At 45.2% G+C, this 23,935-nt stretch overlaps 1 protein-coding gene across 1 annotated transcript in view; it reads right to left on the bottom strand.

Moving 5' to 3' along the window:
- sipa1l2 (signal induced proliferation associated 1 like 2) overlaps positions 1-23,935 on the bottom strand; it is a 564,521-nt gene that overhangs the window by 368,959 nt on the left and 171,627 nt on the right. The window contains 3 exon segments of the mRNA XM_045702242.1: positions 2,797-3,477; positions 3,730-3,898; positions 13,965-15,206. Coding sequence (XP_045558198.1) covers positions 2,797-3,477; positions 3,730-3,898; positions 13,965-14,804 — 1,690 coding nt within the window. The 5' untranslated portion in view covers positions 14,805-15,206.

Here is a 23,935-nt window from a genome sequence, read left to right as displayed (position 1 = left end):
GCCTAAATGTTTAAATGTTTTTATTCAACCCTTATTTTACCAGTTAAGTTGACTGAGAACACATTCTCATTTACAGCAACAATCTGGGGAGTAGTTACAGGGGAGAGGAGGGGGGATGAATGAGCCAAATAAATGCTTCACAGAGTTCAAGTAACAGACACATCTCAACATCAACTGTTCAGGAGACTGTGGGAATCAGGCCTTCATGGTCGAATTGTTGCAAAGAAACCACTACTAAAGGACACCAATAATAATAAGAGACTTGCTTTGGTTTGGAATCCAAATTGGAGATTCCCACAGTGAAGCATGGAGGAGGAGGTGTGATGGTGTGGGGGTGCTTTGCTGGTGACACTGTCTATGATTTATTTAGAATTCAAGGCACACTTAACCAGCATGGCTACTAGAGCATACTGCAGCAATATGCCATCCGATCTGGCTTGGGCTTAGTGGGACTATCATTTGATTTTCAACAGGACAAGACCCAGCACACCTCCAGGCTGTGTAAGGGCTATTTGACCAAAATTGAGAGTTATGGAGTGCTGCATCAGATAATCTGTTAGGGCTAGGGGGCAGTATTGACACGGCCGGTTACTACTCCTGCCCAGTAACTAGAATATGCATATAATTATTGTCTTTGGATAGAAAACACCCTAAAGTTTCTAAAACTGTTTGAATGGTGTCTGTGAGTATAACAGAACTCATATGGCAGGCAAAAACCTGAGAAGAGTCCTTACAGGAAGTGCCCTCTCTGACAAGTTCTTGTTCTTCTTGGCTCTGTTTATTGAAAACTGAGGATCTTTGCTGTAACGTGACACTTCCTACGGCTCCCATAGGCTCTCAGAACCCGGGAAAAAGCTGAATGATATCGAGGCAGCCCCTGGCTGAAAAACAGCGCGTTTGGATAGTGGCCGGTCAGAGTACTATGAGACTCAGGCTCGTGCACGAGGGGATCCCATGCTTTTATTTTCTCTCTCTTTGAACGTAAACACGCTTTCCCGGTCAGAATATTATCGCTTTTTTACGAGAAAAATGGCATAAAAATTGATTTTAAACAGCGGTTGACATGCTTCGAAGTACAGTAATGGAATATTTAGACATTTTTTGTCACGAAATGCGTCGTGCGCGTGACCCTTATTTACACTTCGGATAGTGTCTTGAACGCACTAACAAAACGCCGCTATTTGGATATAACTATGGATTATTTTGAACCAAACTAACATTTGTTATTGAAGTAGAAGTCCTGGGAGTGCATTATGACGAAGAACAGCAAAGGTAATAACATTTTTCTTATAGTAAATCTGACTTTGGTGAGTGCTAAACTTGCTGGGTGTCTAAATAGCTAGCCCTGTGATGCCGGGCTATCTACTCAGAATATTGCAAAATGTGCTTTCACCGAAAAGCTATTTTAAAATCGGACATAGCGAGTTCATAGAGGAGTTCTGTATCTATAATTCTTAAAATAATTGTTCTGTTTTTTGTGAACGTTTATCGTGAGTAATTTAGTAACAAACGCCTGAAGTTTCCACATTTATCTGTACAAACAATAGTACGCAACTATAAACACCATGGGACCACTCAGCCGTCCTACCAATCAGGAAGGAGACGCGTTCTGTCGCCTAGAGATGAACGTACTTTGGTGCGAAAAGTGCAAATCAATCCCAGAACAACAGCAAAGGACCTTGTGAAGATGCTGGAGGAAACAGGTACACAAGTATCTATATCCACAGTAACACGAGTCCCATACCAACATAACCTGAAAGGCCACTCAGCAAGGAAGAAGCCACTGCTCCAAAACCTCCATAAAAAATCCAGACTAAGGTTTGCAACTGCACATGAGGACAAAGATCGTACTTTTTGGAGACATGTCCTCTGGTCTGATGAAACAAAAATAGAACTGTTTGGCCATATTGACCATCGTTTTGTTTGGAGGAAAAGGGGGAGGCTTGCAAGCCGAAGAACACCATCCCAACCGTGAAGCACGGAGGTGGCAGCATCATGTTGTGGGGGTGCTTTGCTGCAGGAGGGACTGGTGCACTTCATAAAATAGATGGCATCATGAGGACAGAAAATTATGTGGCTATATTGAAGCAACATCTCAAGACATCAGTCGGGAAGTTAAAGATTGGTGCAAATGGGTCTTCCAAATGGACAATGACCCCAAGCATACTTCCAAAGTTGTGGCAAAATGGCTTAAGGACAACAAAGTCAAGCAATTGGAGTGACCATCACAAAGCCCTGACCTCAATCCTATAGACATTTTTTGGGCTGAATTGAAAAGGCATGTGCGAGCAAGGAGGCCTACAAACCTGACTCGGTTTAAGCAGCTCTGTCAGGAGGAATGGGCCAAAATTCACCCAACTTATTGTGGGAAGCTTGTGGAAGGCTACTCGAAATGTTTGTCCCAAGTTAAACAATTTAAAGGCAATGCTACCAAATACTAATTGAGTGTATGCAAACTTCTGACCCCCTGGGAATGTGATGAAAAGAAATAAAAGCTGAAATAAATCATTCTCTCTACTATTATTCTGACATTTCACATTCTTAAAATAAAGTGGTGATCCTAACTGACCTAATTTTTACAAGGATTAAATGTCAGGAATTGTGAAAAACTGAGTTTAAATGTATTTGGCTAAGGTGTATGTAAACTTCCGACTTCAGCTGTATATACAGTATATATATATATATATATATATATATATATATATATGGGTTTTTTTAGGGGGTTGATTAGCTTTAAAATTGCAGATTGATTTTAGCTTCCATCAATGTAATTGTCTGCAGGAACGTAATTCTTACCTTTCCCATAGAAGAACTTGTGGTAGTAGTATGCTCCCAGATCAATGTGTTCTATGATGTATCTCTTAACCTTCTCTCTGTGTATAGGCTGGTTCTCTCTAGGGACCTCCAACACCGACACCCCAGCATTGGTACAGTGGGACGAGAGGGAGGACTCGAAGCTGCAGCTTTCTCCTCCACCGCTGTAAGAGGCGTTGTTAGCCCTGGATAGACTGATTCTGCGCTCCCCTTCTCCACCGATCTCATTACGGAAATGTGGGCACCCCAGGACTAGTCCGTTGTTCTTCCCGTCGCCCTCGTCCTGGTCCAGGTTCTCTTTGGGGTTCAGGTCCTCTCGGGAGCCAAGAGGAGACTCAAACATGGAGGTACTGGTAGTTCCACTACTAAGACCACCTCCCAGCCCTCCTTCTGCCCCCAGTCCTACCCCTGTCCCCGGGCCACCTCCCGCCCCAAGTCCTGGTCCTAAACCTGGAGCTCCACTACCCCCTCTGGCTCCAGGTTGGTACTGTGAAGCAGCCGAGGCCCCAGTGGTTGTGTTCTTCCTCTGGCTGAGAGTGGCCCTATTGGCAACAGCCTCACTGATGTTAAACAGGACACTCTGCACGTCGTAGTGGGCAAAACACTTCTGGAAGCTGAGGGGTCTTCTGTCATCCTGATCCAGAGACAGCCTGAACCCATCTCCTACACAATCAGACACACAATCCCCTCACATTTAAATGGTGTTGCCAACAATAAGCAGAATATGCAGACAGAATCAGAGTTTAAATAGAATTTAAACATAATCTAGATAAAGTGGCAGATGAGTATACAGCCTGAACCGTCACCTTCAATAATAACAATATTAATTATACTTTTTATTTATAACACACTTTTCATTAAAAGACAATTGTAAAGTGCTACATTGACTGTATTAAAAACAAGACACCTACGGACCTTCGCTCTTGATGGTCCTCAACTTCCTGAACATAGAGGTCTCGGATGAGTCAGACTTCAGGCGTCCCATGAAGTTCTTCTCTCTCTCTCTGGAGTAGAAGATGGAGGGATCCACGTAGTCGTACCCTGCCATCCTCACTATCTCCCCTCTGGAGATCTGGGTGGCCGTCTGCAGCACAAAGGGATAGCAACCATTATAGTCCTTGATGGGACAAATGAAGAGACAGAGAGAGAGACACAGAGAGAGACATAAACAGACACAGAGAGAGAAATACAGAAAGAGAGAGAGACAGAGAGTGAGAGGGAGAGGGAGAGAGACAGGTAGAGAGAGACAGAGAGAGAGACAGAGAGAGAAACACAGAGAGAGAGACAGAGAGAGAGACCGAGAGAGAGAGATAAACAGACACAGAGACAGACAGAGAAAGAGAGAGAGAGGCAGAGAGAGGGAGAGAGGTAGAGAGAGACACAGAGAGAGATAAACAGATACAGAGACAGACAGAGAGAGAGAGAGAGGCAGAGAGAGGGAGAGAGGTAGAGAGAGACACAGAGAGAGATAAACAGACACAGAGACAGACAGAGAGAGAGAGAGGGAGAGGGAGAGAGAGGTAGAGAGAGACACAGAGAGATAAACAGACACAGAGACAGACAGAGAGAGAGACAGAGCGAGTGAGAGGGAGAGGGAGAGAGAGGTAGAGAGAGACAGAGACAGAGAGAGTGAGAGTGAGAGGGAGAGAGAAAGCAGGAACTTGGACTTCACCAAATAAATCAGAAATAAAGACATTGTAATCCTACAAGAAATATGGTATGGAGGAGATGGACACACTAGTTGCTCTCTAGGTTACAGAGAGCTGGTAGTCCCATCCACTACACTACCAGGTGGGTGGTATAGAGGAAACGGACCCACTGGTTGCCCTCTAGGTTACAGAGAGCTGGTAGTCCCATCCACCAAACTACTAGGTGGGTGGTATAGAGGAGATGGACACACTGGTTGCCCTCTAGGTTACAGAGAGCTGGTAGTCCCATCCACCAAACTACCAGGTGGGTGGTATAGAGGAGATGGACACACTGGTTGCCCTCTAGGTTACAGAGAGCTGGTAGTCCCATCCACCACACTACCAGGTGGGTGGTATAGAGGAAACGGACCCACTGGTTGCCCTCTAGGTTACAGAGAGCCGGTAGTCCCATCCACCAAACTACCAGGTGGGTGGTATAGAGGAGATGGACACACTGGTTGCCCTCTAGGTTACAGAGAGCTGGTAGTCCCATCCACCAAACTACCAGGTGTGAAACAGGGCAGGGACTCAGGGGGTATGCTAATTTGGTATTGAGCAGAACTAACTCAGTCTATTGAATTAATCAAAACAAGTACATTTTACATTTGGCCAGAAATTCAAAAGGAAATTATCTCAACAGAGAAAAGTGTCATCCTGTGTGCAACCTACAGTATATCCCCCCACTATAATCTAATCCTGGAGGGGGAAATCAATCATTTCCAGGCCCAGGGACATGTACTAGTCTGTGGCGACCTAAATGCCAGAACCGGACAAGAACCTGACACCCTTAGCACACAGGGGGACAAACACCTACCTGGAGGTGACAGCATTCCCTCCCCCATATGTCCCCCTAGACACAACTACCACAACATAACGTACAAAAACGGGTCACAACTCCTGCAGCTCTGTAGCATGCTAGGTATCTACATAGTCAATGGTAGGCTTCGAGGGGACTCCTATGTTAGGTACACCTATAGCTCATCTCTTGGAAGTAGTACCGTGGACTACTTTATCACTGACCTCAACCCAGATTCTCTCAGAGCGTTCAGTCAGCCCACTGACACCCCTATCAAATCACAGCAAAATCACACTCTATTTGAACAGAGCAATACTCAATCATGAGGCATCAAAGCCAAAGAAACTGAATAATATTAAGAAATGCTATAGATGGAAGGAAAGTAGTGTGGAAACCTACCAAAAAACAGTTAGGCAACAACAAATTATTTTGCTTTTACACAACTTCCTGTGCAAATATTTCACTGTAATAGTGAAGGTGTAAACTTGGCAGTAGAAAACCTAAACAGTATATTTGACCTCTCAGCTTCCCTATCAAATCTAAAAATGTTAAGGTGAAAACCTAAGAAAATGAACAACAACGACAAATGGTTCGACTAAGAATGCAAAAACCTAAGAAAGAAATGTTGAAACCTGTCCAACCAAAAACATAGACCCAGAAAACCTGAGCCTACGCCTTCACTATGGTGAATCACTAAAACAATACAGAAATACACTACGGAAAAAGAAGGAACAGCACGTCAGAAATCAGCTCAATATGGAAGAATCCATAGAATCTAACTTATTTAGTTTCCTTTTTGTACGTTAACTATTGCACATCATTACAACACTGTAATGATGTGGATACCTCCTCTAAAGAACTTGGATTCCTCCTGTAACGATGTGGATACCTCCTGTAACAATGTGGATACCTCCTGTAACAATCTGGAAAACTCCTGTAACGATGTTGACACCTCCTGTAACGATGTGGATACCTCCTGTAACGAACTTGGATACCTCCTGTAACAAACTTGGATATCTCCTACACCTCGACCTGGTGCCTCGTCCTCTTGTTTCCAAAGTTTTACTTTGTTTTTACTTTTATTTTATTCATAAGTGTCAACACCTAGTAGATAGCTAGGTTGCAATGGAGCCGCTTAGCCTGGAATATCCAACGACCATGTCCAGTGCTGTAGAACCTGTGTTTATGGCTATGAGGTGGCTATTGTTAGCAAGCAAATCTAAATTATGAGCAAACTTATGTGGAAAACGCAAATTGGAACTTTCTCGTTCTCAACTCCTATGGCAAGACACCCCCCGGGCCTCATGGATGTTTCCCTGCCTTGTCATCATCTGTCCCTATCTGAATGGCCTGTGCTTCCTGGAACTAGTTTTCCATATGTCCCTATCTGAATGGCCTGTGCTTCCTGGAACTAGTTCTCCATCTGTCCCTATCTGAATGGCCTGTGCTTCCTGGAACTAGTTCCCCATCTGTCCCTATCTGAATGGCCTGTGTTACCTGGAACTAGTTCTCTATCTGTCCCTATCTGAATGGTCTGTGCTACCTGGAACTAGTTCCCCATCTGTCCCTATCTGAATGGCCTGTGTTACCTGGAACTAGTTCTCTATCTGTCCCTATCTGAATGGTCTGTGCTACCTGGAACTAGTTCTCCATCTGTCCCTATCTGAATGGCCTGTGCTTCCTGGAACTAGTTCCCCATCTGTCCCTATCTGAATGTCCTGTGCTACCTGGAACTAGCCTGCCAAGTAAGTCGTCTCCCTCTGCTTCTCCTCCTCCATCTTGTAGTGAAGTAGAAGGAGAACAGCAAGAAGAGTGTTCCAATCAGCGCTGGTCCCATGTCACAAGTCATGGAAACCGAAGGCAGCAGCATACTGCTAAGCGGACGGGATTGACTGCGAGGGGTTCGGAGCAGATTGACATGAAGAATAGCTTCACTGCACTGGTGCCTTCATTACCTGCGCCTTCATCACTGGGACTACCTGTGTCGGGGACTGCCTGTGTCTGGGACTGCCTGTGTCTGGGACTGCCTGTGTCTGCGACAGCTGTGCTGACTCCAACTACACTGATCCAGCAGCAGCTTCGTCGTCGAGTTCGGCTCCATTCCCTATCTCTAGATCTGACAGGGGCTCTGCCTGCTGTGGGAGGTCTGGACCTATCGCCGGGAGCAGCGGGCGTATGCTATCCTGATTCTTATGGACCCATGAAATGTTCAATGAATTGTGTGAGGGGTAGGAATGGGCAGATTTCTCCATTCCCTTCTCTGGCTGTTGTATTGTGCAGTTCATTGGTGAGAAATGTCTCAGTCCCTGGAGCAAAAACGTTGTGGTATCCAGGAGCACGAGTACAGGACATCAATAAGCTGCTCCCAAACATTTTAAACCTGCATCAGGACATTCAGTCTATCATAGTTCATGTGGGATTCAATTACATTATGAAGGGCAGCTCAGAAAAGCTGAAATTTGATTTTAAAGAACTAATTGGGTCACTAATTGACAACAACAAACGCCCCATAATATCTGACCCTCTGCCCTCCCTAAACCGCGGCATTGACCGGTTCAGCAGTCTTTTAGCCTTCCATAACAGGCTACCAGACTATTGCAGCTCTGTGGGTGGAACATTTAATGACAATTCTGGAAACCTTCTGGAAACAAAGCTCATAATATAAGGAGGACGGGATCCACCCAAATCATTTGTGTTCCTGGATCAATATAAGGCTGTGTTGAGACAATGACTTATCAATGACCCAAGCCAGCCCAGCTCCCTACCATTCTGTTGCTGAATAATCATAATACTTTAGCAAATGTACATTATACCAAGGGCGTTGGTAGACACAATGTAAGTAACCTAATATATGTCCCTCTAAATGTCCTGAATGTCTCTGCTGATCCTACAGCTATTGTATGCAGCAGTCAAGTGTCTATGAAGCAGAGTTATACTGTTAACACTGAGATGGTGTGCCCTAGTAGGAAGTCCACTGTGTGCAGCTCACCCTGCGCTAACATAAATAACATGAGAATATGAGAATATCTACTTCTGCTTAGCTTCTCAGTAAAGCAATGAAAAGAAGCAAGCATCCCAGAAATGTGTTAAAAAAATAGCCCACGTTAACAAGGTTCATGAAATCAATAATTTGCTAGTAACAGATGATATTCATATTCTGACAATCTCTAGTTAGAAACAGGAATAAAATCATTCATCAACATGTATTGAACACATCTTTACTAATGCTACAGAAATGTGCTTTAAAGCAGTATCCAAATACATTGGATGTAGTGATCACAGTATACTCTTGTAGCCATATTTCAGGAAAACTAACGTTCCAAAAGTTGGGCCTAATATAGTGTATACGAGGACATACAATACGTTTTGTAGTGATTCCTATGTTGTTCTGGCAAGTAATATTTGCTTGTCCGTGGTGTATAATGAGGAGCAACCAGACGCTGCACTTGACACATTTATGAAATTGGTTATCCCAGTTACTAATAAACATACAGCCATTATGAAAATGATGGAGGATGATATTGCCATATCCTATTTGCCATATCTTCAATCTAAACCTACTAAAAAGTGTGTGAAATCAGGCTACCTGCCGCCCCTGTACTTGTGTCATGCCCTGACCTGAGAGAGCCTTTTTTATGTCTCTATTTAGGTTTGGTCAGGGTGTGATTTGGGTGGGCATTCTATGTCCTTTTTTCTATGCTTTGTATTTCTTTGTTTTTGGCCTGGTATGGCTCTCAATCAGGGACAGCTGTACATCGTTGTCGCTGATTGGGAGTCATACTTGGGCAGCCTGTTTTCCTTTGGGGTTTGTGGGTAGTTAATTTCTGTTTAGTGTTTTGTTATACCTGACAGAACTGTTTGGCTGTCATTTTCTTGTTTTGTTCAAAGTGTCTCGATTAAAATTAAATATGAGCACTCAACACGCTGTGCCTTGGTCTACTCCATTCAACAGCCGTTACAGATCTACCCACCATACGAGGACCAAGCAGCATGGGAACAAGGAGCAGAGGGTTCAGGATTCGTGGACTTGGGAGGAAATTCTGGACGGAAAGGGACCATGGAGACAAGCTGGGGAATATCGCCGCCCGAAAGAGGAACTGGAGGCAGCGAAAGCTGAGAGGCGGTGGTATGAGGCAAGGGAGCGCAGCAGGCACGAGAAGTTGGCCTGAGTCAGGAAGGAATTCTGAGCCAACTTCCCGTGCTTACAGGAGGCAGCGTGGTACTGGTCAGGCACCGTGTTATGCGGCAGAGCGCACGGTGTCCCCAGTACGCGTTGAGCACCCGGTGCGCTACATCCCAACTCCTAACATCTGCCAGGCGAGAGTGGGCATCGAGCCAGGACGGGTTGTGCAGGCCGTGCGCTCCAGACCTCCAGTGAGTCTCCAGGACCCCGTCTATCCTGTGCCTGCGCCCAGAACCAGGCCTCCTGCATGCCTCCTCAGCCTGGTGAGTCCTGTGCCTGCGCCCAGAGCCAGGCTTCCTGCATGTCTCCCCAGCCTGGTGAGTCCTGTGCCTGCGCCCAGAACCAGGCCTCCTGCATGTCTCCCCAGCCTGGTGAGTCCTGTGCCTGCGCCCACAGCCCACACATGCGGTGATCTCACCTGGTTTAACTTCTATGGGCTACGTGGACCTGCAGGACACAGCCAGTGAAATATCAGGGCGGCAAATTCAAAAACAACAATGTCATAATTCAACTTTCTCAAACATACAACTATTTTACACCATTTTAAAGATACACTTCTCCTTGATGTAACCACATTGTCCGATTTCAAAAAGGCTTTACAGCGAAAGCAAAACATTAGATTATGTTAGGAGAGTACATACTGTGAACCATCAGATCCTCCTCTCCACCCTCTCCGAGTTGGGCATCTCCGGCGCGGCTCACTCTTGGATTGCGTCCTACCTGACAGGTCGCTCCTACCAGGTGGCGTGGCGAGAATCCATCTCCCCACCACGTGCTCTCACCACTGGTGTCCCCCAGGGCTCAGTTCTAGGCCCTCTCCTATTCTCGCTATACACCAAGTCACTTGGCTCTGTCATATCCTCACATGGTCTCTCCTATCATTGCTACGCAGACGACACACAATTAATCTTCTCCTTTCCCCCTTCTGATAACCAGGTGGCGAATCGCATCTCTGCATGTCTGGCAGACATATCAGTGTGGATGACGGATCACCACCTCAAGCTGAACCTCGGCAAGACGGAGGAGCTCTTCCTCCCGGGGAAGGACTGCCCGTTCAATGATCTCGCCATCACGGTTGACAACTCCATTGTGTCCTCCTCCCAGAGTGCTAAGAGCATTGGCGTGACCCTGGACGACACCCTGTCGTTCTCCGCTAACATCAAGGCGGTGACCCGATCCTGTAGGTACATGCTCTACAACATTCACAGAGTACGACCCTGACTCACACAGGAAGTGGCGCAGGTCCTAATCCAGGCACTTGTCATCTCCCGTCTGGATTACTGCAACTCGCTGTTGGCAGGGCTCCCTGCCTGTGCCATTAAACCCCTACAACTCATCCAGAACACCGCAGCCCATCTGGTGTTCAACCTTCCCAAGTTCTCTCACGTCACCCCGCTCCTCCGCACACTCCACTGGCTTCCAGTTGAAGCTCGCATCTGCTACAAGACCATGGTGTGAGCTGTGAGGGGAACGGCACCTCCGTACCTTCAGGCTCTGATCAGTCCCTACACCCAAAGAAGGGCACTACGTTCATCCTCCTCTGGCCTGCTCGCCTCCCTACCTCTGCGGAAGCACAGTTCCCGCTCAGCCCAGTCAAAACTGTTCGCTGCTCTGGCACCCCAATGGTGGAACAAGCTCCCTCACGACGCCAGGACAGCGGAGTCAATCACCACCTTCCGGAGACACCTGAAACCCCACCTCTTTAACCTGTTAGGGCTAGGGGGCAGTATTGACACGGCTGGATAAAAAACGTACCCGATTTAATCTGGTTACTACTCCTGCCCAGTAACTAGAATATGCATATAATTATTGGCTTTGGATAGAAAACACCCTAAAGTTTCTAAAACTGTTTGAATGGTGTCTGTGAGTATAACAGAACTCCTATGGCAGGCCAAAACCTGAGAAGATTTCAAGCAGGAAGTGGCCTGTCTGAGAAGTAGTGTTTCATCTTGGCTCTTTTTATTGAAGACTCAGGATCTGTGCAATAACGTGACACTTCCTACGTCTTCCATAGGGTCTCAGAGCCCGGGAAAACGTTGAACGATATCGAGGCAGGCTCTGGCTGAAACACTTTTTTGCTTTTGGCAAGTGGCCACTCAGAGTACTATGGGCTTAGGCGCGTGCCCGCTTCGACCGAATGCTTTCTTTTCCTTTGTCTGTTTATCTAAACGCAGATTCCCGGTCGGAATATTATTGCTTTTTTATGAGAAAAATGGCATAAAAATTGATTTTAAACAGCGATTAACATGCTTCGAAGTACGGTAATGGAATATTTAGAATTCTTTTGTCACGAATTGCGCCATGCTCGTCACCCTTATTTACCCTTTAGGATAGTGTCTAGAACGCACGAACAAAACGCCGCTCACAGACACCATTCAAACAGTTTTAGAAACTTTAGGGTGTTTTCTATCCAAAGCCAATAATTATATGCATATTCTAGTTACTGGGCAGGAGTAGTAACCAGATTAAATCGGGTACGTTTTTTATCCAGCCGTGTTAATACTGCCCCCTAGCCCTAACAGGTTAACTAACCTCCAGACAAGCTTCAATGCCATACAACTCTCCTTCTGTGGCTTCCAACTGCTCTAAAATGCAAGTAAAACTAAATGCATGCTCTTCAACCGATCGCTGCCCGCATCCGCCCGCAGATCTAGCATCACCACTATGGACGGTTCTGAATTAGAATATGTGGACAACTACAAATACCTAAGTGTCTGGTTAGACTGTAAACTCTCCTTCCAGACTCACATTAAGCATCTCCAATCCAAAATTAAATCTAGCATCAGCTTCCTATTTCGCAACAAAGCATACTTCACTCATGCTGCCAAACATACCCTCGTAAAACTGACCATCCTACCGATCCTCGACTTCAGCGATGTCATTTACAAAATAGTCTCCAACACTCTACTCAACAAATTGGATGTAGTCTATCACAGTGCCATCCGTTTTGTCACCAAAGCCCCATATACTACCCACCACTGCGACCTGTACGCTCTCGTTGGCTGGCCCTCACTTCATACTCGTCGCCAAACCCACTAGCTCCAGGTTATCTACAAGTCTCTGCTAGGTAAAGCCCCGCTTTATCTCAGCTCACTGGTCACCATAACAACACCCACCCGTAGCACGCGCTCGAGCAGGTATATTTCACTGATCACCCCCAAAGCCAATTCTTCCTTTGGCCGACTTTCCTTTCAGTTCTCTGCTGCCAATGACTGGAACGAACTGCAAATATCACTGAAGCTGGATACTCATATCTCCCTCACTAGCTTTAAGCACCAGTTGTCAGAGCAGCTCACAGATCACTGCACATGTACATAGCCCATCTGTAAATAGCCCCTCCAACTACCTCATCCCCATACTGTATTTATTTATTTATTTATCTTGCTCCTTTGTACCCCAGTATCTCTACTTGCACATTCATCTTCTGCACATCAATCATTCCAGTGTTTAATTTCTTTATTGTAATTTCTTCGCCACCATGGCCTATTTATTGCCTTACCTCCCTTATCCTACCTCATTTGCACATACTGTATATAGACATTGTTTTCTCCTGTATTATTGACTGTATGTTTGTTTATTCCATGTGTAACTCTGTGTTGTTGTATGTGTCGAACTGCTTTGCTTTATCTTGGCCAGGTAGCAGTTGTAAATGAGAACTTACTCTCAACTGGCCTACCAGGTTAAATAAAGGTGAAATAAAATAAACAGAGAGGAAGAAGCGTCCATCCAGAATGCTCGGATCAACTTCTCAGCGAAATCTGACAACGCTCTGAGTTTACAAACGCCCAGGCACTCCAGATTACATTTACACCTGTAGTATAAACCAACCTTTAGTCTTGAAATCTTTGGTTGTTTAGTACATAACCTTTAGCCAGGATTAACGTCAGGCTAACAGGGTGTCAAAGAAAGAAGAGCTCTCTAGTAGGTGTACCAAAAGTTCACGGGCCATTTTCACAAAGTGTATCAACTTTCAAAGCAGAATTACTTTCCCATTGTTCCTCAACTGTAGTGTATGATAGACCATTTTCTAGCTCTGAGTCTCTACTTTTATATAATGTAAAAAACACAATTTCAAATTTTGCTACATAAGACCGAATCAAGCCGGTCGGTCGCATATGTGGTAGTGGAGTGGTGGCTTGAGGTAACACACTGAATGTGTTTTGTTATGAAATGTAATGTCATGTAGTATTTTAAACTGTAAATAACTGTCTTACTGTTGGCGGACCCCAGGAAGAGTAGCTGCTTCCTTGGCAGGAACTAATGGGGATCCATAATAAATACAAAGTATGTAGACATAATATGACATTTGAAATGTCTTTATTATTTTGAAACTTTTGTGTGTGTAATGTTTACTGTTCATTATCTACCTCACTTGCTTTGGCAATGTAAACATATGCCTCCCATGCCAATAAACCCTGAGAGAGAGAGAGAGAGAGAGAGAGAGAGAGAGAGAGAAAAAAAAATATATAAAGCCACTAGTTACCTGCAGGCTGGGAGAGAGGGAGGTATCATAGCGCTGCAGCAGCTCAGGTAAGCCCAGCAGTGGGCGGGGCATGGAGTGATGTGGGTGTGTCAGGGTGTGGAGGGTGTGGTCTAAGGTGTCGATACGGTAACCCCGTAGCAACGTATGGAACCCGTCCCCGCTCAGGCCCTGCCGGTCGATAGAGGAGGTGCTACCGTACTCCCGGTGGAGCGCTGCGCCGGTGTTGGGGTTCACTGCAGTACCGTCTATTATAATGTCCTCGCTGTCGATATCACTGATGGTGACGTCACTGTTGGAACGTTGGCGGATGGGATGAAGCCCCGCCCCCTTTAGAGGGGAGCGTCCTAATAGGTCGGCCAGACTGTACCTGGGATCCTCCCCCGACTCAAAAGTTTCACTGAAGTCAGAGTCTAGAGGGGGCTGGTCATGTGACTGTATCACCGCTCCTGATTGTTCGAGAGGCTGCTGGTCGTTATGGAACGCCACGGCGATGCTGTCGTATTTGGGGGAGTTTTGGCATCCTCCATCACAGATATCCCTCCGGGGGGCGGGAGGCCAGTCTGTAGCCCAGGCTCGGATACCCATCTTGGGCATGGCTGGGGTCCCTGTCCCCCCTGTCTCCCCTGTCCCGTTGGTCTTCCCCCCACCACCACCACCATCAGGCTTGTTGCCCTGCTGTGTCCCCTGGGCTGGGGGCCCCATGCTGCCGTTCAGGGCCTTTAGTTTCCTGTTAAAGAGTTCCTCAGACTGAGGCTGCATGGCTCTCTGCTGCTCCTCCCCTGCACCTCCTCCTCCCTGCAGGCAGGTCTCGTTGTCTGCGGCAGAGTAATCACCACTCATATCCTGTAGCAGGCAGATTCTCAACTCCCCTCTCTGTCTGCATTACATGGTGAGACTCAGACATTGGAGGAGGCTGCTGAGGAGAGGAGAAGGTTGTTTTCCTGGGTCAAGGAGTCTAGGGGGCGATCGCTGGCGTGACAACAAGGCATTTGGACGTCCAGGGACCAACCACTAAGGAGTGTTGAAAAACAGTAGTTTTCCGTCAGTTTTCCGTCAGTGAGTTCTCCTTTCACTGTGAGTTTGGCAAAGGCAAAGCAGTATTTTCCTCTTCCTTCTCACTGCCTTGTTTCTCTCTGCTACATTGGAGTGTCTTCAGAGTGTGTGTTCAGAGTGTGTATTAATCTTAGTACACGAAGCCACGGCTAATTCAGGAGGACAGCTGAAGGAGCTGGATGTGATCTGCTGGTTGAAGACAAAGACAGAAGAAGAAGACACTGTTAGAGAATGTTAACACTGCAGCACAGTGAGAAAACAAGGGAACTCTGAGGATGGCTACATGGGGAGAACAGAACAGAGATAGAATAGGGAGAACAGAACACATGGGGAGAACAGAACACATGGGGAGAACAGAACACATGGGGAGAACAGAACACATGGGGAGAACAGAACAGAGATAGAATAGGGAGAACAGAACACATGGGGAGAACAGAACAGTGAAACAGAGTTAGTATAGGGAGGACAACAGAACAGAGATAGTATAGGGAAAACAGAACATAGATAGTATCGGGAGAAGAACAGAACAGAGATAGTATAGGGAGAACAGAACAGAGATAGAATAGAGAGAACAGAACAGAGATAGAATAGAGAGGACCACAGAACAGAGATAGTATAGGGAGAAGAACAGAACAGAGATAGAATAGGGAGGAGAACAGAACAGAGATAGAATAGGGAGGAGAACAGAACAGAGATAGAATAGAGAGGACCACAGAACAGAGATAGTATAGGGAGGAGAACAGAACAGAGATAGTATAGGGAGGAGAACAGAACAGAGATAGTAAAGGGAGAACAGAACAGAGATAATATAGGGAGGAGAACAGAAGAGAGTTAGTATAGGGAGAACAGAGATAATATATGGAGGAAAACAGAACAGAGATAGTATAGGGAGGATAACAAAACAGATATAGAATAGGGAGGAGAACAGAACAATGAACATAGTTAGTACAGGGAGGAGAACAGAACAGAGATAGTATAGGGAGGAGAACAGAACAGAGATAGTATAGGGAGGAGAACAGAACAGAGTTAGTCTGCTACTAAGACAAAACCATGCAGTCATAATGAGTAGATATGCTATTTACCACCACAAACCAATGCTGGCACTAAGACCCCACTCAACCAGCTGTATAAGGACATAACCAAAGAAGAAAATGCTCATCCAGAAGTGGTGCTCCTAGTGGCTGGGGACTTTAATGCAGGGAAACTTAAATTCTTTTGACCTAATTTCTACCAGTGTGTCACATGTGCAACCAGAGAAAAAAAACTCTAGACCACCTTTACTCCGCACCCGGAGATGCATACAAAGCTCTCCCTGCCCTCCATTTGGCTAATATCCTCCTGATTCCTGCTTATCCCCTCAGGGGTGCGTGCTTAGTCCCCTCCTGTACTCCCTGTTCACCCACGACTACGTGACCAAGCACGACTCCAACACCATCATTAAGTTTGCTGACGACACAACGGTGGTAGGCCTGATCACCGACAACAATGAGACAGCCTATAGGGAGGTCAGAGACCTGGCCGTGTGGTGCCAGGAAAACAACCTCTTCCTCAATGTCATCAAAACAAAGAAGATGATCGTGGACTACAGGAAAAGGAGGACCGAACACGCCCCCATTCAGAGTTTAACCTCTTGACGGTCGCCTAGGATAGGGGGCGCTACAGCGATTTTTGAAAAAAATTCGTGCCCATTTTAAACGGCCTCCTACTCAAACTCAGAAGCTAGGATATGCATATAATTAACACTTGTGAATAGAAAACACCCTAAAGTTTCTAAAACTGTTTGAATGGTGTATGTGAGTATAACAGAACTCATATGGCAATCAAAACCCTGAGACCGATCGTAACAGGATGTGGAATTCTGAATTGCGGACTCAACTTCATCACTTTGCCTATAAATCACACCGTGAGCAATGGTTCATTGAGCACTTCCTATTGCTTCCACTAGATGTCCCCAGTCTTTACAAAGTGGTTTGAGTCTCCTACTGTGAAAACTGACTGAATGAGACGCTGTGGAAAGTGGTCACATGAGGAGGGCCATCACCATTATGACGCCGGCGCCCCTGGCTACCCTCCCCTTTTGAAACGTTTTGAAAGACAATGCAATCGTCCCCCTTGAATCTTATTGGAGCTCTGGTTGAAAAAGGCCCTAAAGATTTATGTTATACAACGTTTGACATGTTTGAACGAACCTAAATAAAAAAAAATGCATTTTATTGAAAGAGGAGTCCCGCGGCCGACGGAAGTTTTGGAGCAGCCTTCAGAACGCGCTAACAAGAACAAGCTATTGGGAGGTAAAGGATTAACTTTTTCGAACGAAAATACATTTGTTGTGGACCTGGGATTCCTGGAAGTGCTTTCTGATGAAGATAATCAAAGGTAAGGGATTATTTACAATAGTATACAAGAGTAGATTTGATATGCGATTGTTCCAAGATGGCGCTGACCTGTAACGATAGCCTATTTTTCTGAGTATCGCATCCCCTTTTATCGCAAAGTGTGATTACCCAGTAAAGTTATTTTTAAATCTGACATTACAGGTGCTTTCAAGAGATATTCATCTATAAATCTTATAATGACAATATTACATTTTAAAAATGTTTTCGAATAGTAATTTAGTAAATTGTAGCGCTGTTTCACCGGATGCATTTGAGGGAAAATAGTTAGTCAACGTCACGCGCCGATGTAAAATGCTGTTTTTATATATAAATATGAACTTTATCGAACAAAAGAATGCATGTATTGTGTAACATGATGTCCTAGGAGTGTCATCTGATGAAGATTGTCAAAGGTTAGTGCTGCATTTAGCTGTTTTTTGGTTATTTGTGATGCATGTGGTTGGTCGGAAAATGGCTATGTGGCTACTTTTACGATATACTCCTCTAACATAATCTAATGTTTTGCTTTTGCTGTAAAGCCTTTTTGAAATCGGACAACGTGGTTCGATTCAGGAGAGGTGTATCTATAAAACGATATAACATAGTCCTATATTTGAAAAAAAGAAATATTAAATTTTGTTATGCTAATGGCGATAGGGTTTTTCGCTGGATGTCGACATCCAGCCCGACCAGGGGTTAAATTTCCAACAAACTATCATGGTCCAAAAACACCAAGACAGTCGTGAAGAGGCCACGACAACTCATTTTCCCTCTCAGGAGACTTGGTATGGGTCCCCAGATCCTCAAAAGGTTCTACAGCTGAGATTAAGGAGAGTCATGTCATTTGTAATTGATGCAATGTCTATATTTCTCAGTGTTTTAGAATTAGTTGCTTACTAGGCTATATAATTAGTTAATTAATATAATATAATTAGATTATGTGTAATATTGGGAATTGTTAGATATTGTTAGATACTACTGCACTGTTGGAGCTGGGAACACAAGTATTTAGTTAGATATTACTGCACTGTTGGAGCTAGAAATGCAAGTATTTAGTTAGATATTACTGCACTGTTGGGGCTGGGAACACAAGCATTTAGTTAGATATTACTGTTGGAGCTGGGAACACAAGCATTTAGTTAGATATTACTGCACTGTTGGAGCTGGGAACACAAGCATTTAGTTAGATATTACTGCACTGTTGGAGCTGGGAATACAAGCATTTAGTTAGATATTACTGCACTGTTGGAGCTAGGAACACAAGCATTTAGTTAGATATTACTGTTGGAGCTGGGAACACAAGCATTTCGTTAGATATTACTGCACTGTTGGAGCTGGGAACACAAGCATTTAGTTAGATACTACTGTTGGAGCTAGAAACACAAGCATTTAGTTAGATACTACTGCACTCTTGGAGCTAGAAACACAAGCATTTAGTTAGATACTACTGTTGGAGCTGGGAACACAAGCATGTAGTTAGATACTACTGTTGGAGCTAGAAACACAAGCATTTAGTTAGATATTACTGCACTGTTGGAGCTGGTAACACAAGCATTTAGTTAGATACTACTGCACTGTTGGAGCTGGGAACACAAGCATTTAGTTAGATATTACTGTTGGAGCTGGGAACACAAGCATTTAGTTAGATACTACTGCACTGTTGGAGCTGGAAACACAAGCATTTAGTTAGATACTACTGCACTGTTGGAGCTAGGAACACAAGCATTTAGTTAGATACTACTGTTGGAGCTAGAAACACAAGCATTTAGTTAGATACTACTGCACTCTTGGAGCTAGAAACACAAGCATTTAGTTAGATACTACTGTTGGAGCTGGGAACACAAGCATTTAGTTAGATACTACTGTTAGAGCTAGGAACACCAGCATTTAGTTAGATACTACTGTTGGAGCTAGGAACACAAGCATTTAGTTAGATACTACTGCACTGTTGGAGCTAGAAACACAAGCATTTAGTTAGATATTACTGCACTGTTGGAGCTGGGAACACAAGCATTTAGTTAGATACTACTGTTGGACCTAGGAACACAAGCATTTAGTTAGGTATTACTGTACTGTTGGAGCTGGGAACCTAGGAACACAAGCATTTAGTTAGATACTACTGTTGGAGCTAGGAACACCAGCATTTAGTTGGATACTACTGTTGGAGCTGGGAACACAAGCATTTAGTTAGATACTACTGCACTGTTGGAGCTGGGAACACAAGCATTTAGTTAGATACTACTGCACTGTTGGAGCTAGGAACACAAGCATTTAGTTAGATACTACTGTTGGAGCTAGGAACACCAGCATTTAGTTAGATACTACTGTTGGAGCTAGGAACACAAGCATTTAGTTAGATACTACTGCACTGTTGGAGCTAGAAACACAAGCATTTACTTAGATATTACTGCACTGTTGGAGCTGGGAACACAAGCATTTAGTTAGATACTACTGTTGGAGCTGGGAACACAAGCATTTAGTTAGATACTACTGTACTGTTGGAGCTATAAACGCAAGCATTTAGTTAAATATTACTGCACTGTTGGAGCTGGGAACACAAGCATGTAGTTAGATATTACTGCACTGTTGAAGCTAGAAACACAAGCATTTAGGTAGATATTACTGCACTGTTGGAGCTGGGAACACAAGCATTTAGTTAGATATTACTGCACTGTTGGAGCTAGAAACACAAGCATTTAGTTAGATACTACTGCACTGTTGGAGTTAGGAACACAAACATTTAGTTAGATATTACTGTTGGAGCTAGGAACACAAGCATTTAGTTAGATACTACTGCACTGTTGGAGCTAGGAACACAAGTATTTATGATTAGGCCTACAGAGATGCTATTGAATTAATTCTATAAGGATTAGGCAGCCACCTAGAGCTGCAGTTTGACCAGGGAGACATCTTCTGAGCTGAACCTACCACCTAGAGCTGCAGTTTGACCAGGGAGACATCTTCTGAGCTGAACCTACCACATAGAGCTGCAGTTTGACCAGGGAGACATCTTCTGAGCTGAACCTACCACTTAGAGCTGCAGTTTGACCAGGGAGACATCTTCTGAGCTGAACCTACCACCTAGAGCTGCAGTTTGACTAGGGAGACATCTTCTGAGCTGAACCTACCACCTAGAGCTGCAGTTTGACCAGGGAGACATCTTCTGAGCTGAACCTACCACATAGAGCTGCAGTTTGACCAGGGAGACATCTTCCGAGCTGAACCTACCACCTTGAGCTGCAGTTTGACCAGGGAGACATCTTCTGATCTGAACCTACCACATAGAGCTGCAGTTTGACCAGGGAGACATCTTCTGAGCTGAACCTACCACCTAGAGCTGCAGTTTGACCAGGGAGACATCTTCTGAGCTGAACCTACCAAGACACACCTTCAACAACATATTAACACCTCACACTATTCTGCCCAAAAACAATGATAACTTATCTCACACAGTGGCATGAGGGCTATTTACATAGGTGAGCGCTGATGCCGCCCCATGATGCTTTGCCAAAGCCAAGGGCGCAAAATATTTGGCTTGTCCATGCCCAGCGCGCATCTCCAGATGCCTTCCCTAAAAAATGGTGTTTAATTTGCCGTTATTATGTTCTGTTCTGCCGACTCTTACCAGAGAAAAAAATTGTCCCGGGGCCAAACCTATTGACGACCCCTGCTGTACACTAGCCTATTCTAGTTTAGCAGGGATAGTAGGGGATGGACATTTTTTGTCTCGCCTAAGGCGGAAGAACGTCAAGGGCACATATATTTTTTTGGTGCAGGTGCGTAGGAGGTACAGTACCGGGAAGACATAACATCTACTTTCACCCCTGATTAGACTAACATCCAGAGGGCTTTATGTTGGAGCCTATTTCTTCCTAGTTAAGAAATAGGAGGTAGACCTATCTGTTTGACAGACCAAATTAGGCTATGTCCATAGATTTGTAAATTTCTCCACCCACCATGCACCAAGTCCAGAACAGACTATGGGAGGTGCACAGTACTACATAGAGCCATGACTACAAGGAACTCTATTCCACATCAGGTAACTGATGCAGCAGTAGAATCAGATTTAAAAAACAGATAAAATGCACCTTATGGAACAGCGGGGACTGTGAAGAGACACACACACTCGTAGAGACACTCTCCACACACGTACATTGTAATATTGTTGTGTGGTGGTTTTATACATTTTGTATTGTATATATGTAGTGGTGTAATAATGTTATATGATGTACTGTTTTATCTGTTGTTTTATGTGTAATGTAGTAAGTGCCTTAATGTGCTGGACCCCAGGAAGAGTAGCTGCTGCCTTGCAATAGGCCTACCTTTTACTAAGAAAAGGGCTTAAAGCACAGTTCTACCCCTTGCTTAAGATTCTGATACATGTGGGCCTCCTGGGTGGTGTAGTGCTCTAAGTCACCACATCGCAGTGCTAGCTGTGCCACTAGAGATTCTGGGTTGGAGTCCAGGCTCTGCGACCAGGAGACCCATGGGGCGGTGCCCAATTGGCCCAGCGTCGCCCGGGTTAGATGAGGGTTTGGCCGGCAGGAATGTTCCTGTCCCATCGTGCGCTAGCGACTCCTGTGGTGGGCCGGGCGAAATGCAGGCTGGCTTCCGGGTTAAGCAGACATTGTGTCAAGAAGCAGTGCGGCTTGGCTGGGTTGTGTTTCGGAGGACGCACGGCTATCGACCGTCGCCTCTCCCGAGTCCGTACGGGAGTTGAAGTGATGGGGCAGGGCTGTAACTATCAATAAGATACCACGAAATTGGGGAGAAAAAGGGGTAGACTACTAGGTCTAGGGACACCTGCAGGTAGACTACTAGGTCTAGGGACACCTGCAGGTAGACTACAATGTCTAGGAACAGCTGCAGGTAGACTACAATGTCTAGGGACACCTGCAGGTAGACTACAATGTCTAGGGACACCTGCAGGTATACTACTATGTCTAGGGACACCTGCAGGTAGACTACTATGTCTAGGGACACCTGCAGGTAGACTACTAGGTCTAAGGACACCTGTAGGTAGACTACCAGGTCTAAGGACACCTGTAGGTAGACTACTCTGTCTAGGGACACCTGCAGGTAGACTACTATGTCTAGGGACACCTGCAGGTAGACTACTATGTCTAGGGACACCTGTGGGTAGACTACTAGGTCTAGGGACATTGAGACCAAGAGGACAGACTGAGACCAAGAGTTTATGTTATCCTGGTCTGTTCAGCCTAACAGGGCCAGTTATCAGAGGACAGACTGAGACCAAGAGGTTATGGGAATCAGACAGACATGTTTTATTTATTTTTTATTGGCCCAATAGTTGCATCATTAAAAGCACAAACCTTTTTTTTTTTTTTTAACAACGTTAGAAACAAGCCCCCCTCCTTGAACCCCCATGATGCCCCACAGCACTAAGAAATCCCCCAGACGGTTCACCAGCCCCCCATAACATGCTCCACTGTTGATTATTGATCTGTCTCACGGGTGTTGGTTCTGTCTCAACTTCCCTGTTGATTATTGATCTGTCTTATAGGGGTTGGTTCTGTCTCAACTTTAATGTTGATTATTGATCTGTCTTATTGGGCTTGGTTCTGTCTCAACTTCCCTGTCTGATGATGCATCTTGAGCTGTTGAGAGAAACCTCCTCAACCATGGAAACAGCATCACACAGCAACACACGGTGTGATTATTCTGGTTTTACGGACGATCACAACATTGTTGGACAACTTGACCACAGTTAGCTCAGCCCAATATGATGTTAAGTTACCATATGTTGAAGATAATGTCAGGGTGACTGAGTTTCCTCCCTTCTCTGCCTCCATATTAGTCTCCTCTCCTCCTCTCCGCTCCTCCCTCTTCCTCTCTTCCTCTCCTCATCTGCTTCCCCTCTGCTTCCCCTCTGCTTCCCCTCTGCCTCTCCTCTCCTCTCCTCTCCTCTCCTCTCCTCTCCTCTCCTCTCCTCTCCTCTCCTCTCCTCTCCTCTCCTCTCCTCTCCTCTCCTCTCCTCTCCTCTCCTCTCCTCCTTTCCCTCCACTCTCCTCTCCTCTCGTCCTCTCCTCCTCCCTCTCCTCCTCTCCCTCTACTCTGAATCCCTCTTACTCTCCTCCTCTCCTCCTCTGCCTCCCTCTTACTCTCCTCTCCTCTCGTCCTCTCCTCCTCTCCCTCCACTCTGAATCCCTCTTACTTTCCTCCTCTCCTCCTCTACCTCCCCTCTGCCTCCCTCTCCCCTCCTCCTTCCTCCTTCCTTTTTCCTCTTGGCTCCTCTCTCCAGACACAACTCCAGCTATGTGTGTTTATCTGCCTCTGTAGTCTACTGTTAACACAGGATAAACAGAAATATGAGCCATATCGAGATTATCAAACAGCCAGACAGACCAAACACACAGACAGACACACACTGTCTCAAATGATTTGATTATATATAAATATGTGTCTGGCTAAAGGCATATGTTCAGGCCATATACAAGTCAAGTAGAGAACAGACAATCCTAGCATTGTCCTGAATCGATGGGTTCCGTATCAAATATCATCCTGCTCCCTACATAGTGCACT

The sequence above is a fragment of the Salmo salar genome, chromosome ssa19, assembly GCF_905237065.1.
Source record: "Salmo salar chromosome ssa19, Ssal_v3.1, whole genome shotgun sequence".
NCBI classification, from domain to species: domain Eukaryota; kingdom Metazoa; phylum Chordata; class Actinopteri; order Salmoniformes; family Salmonidae; genus Salmo; species Salmo salar.
This window is presented reverse-complemented; position numbering and strand designations above follow the sequence as displayed.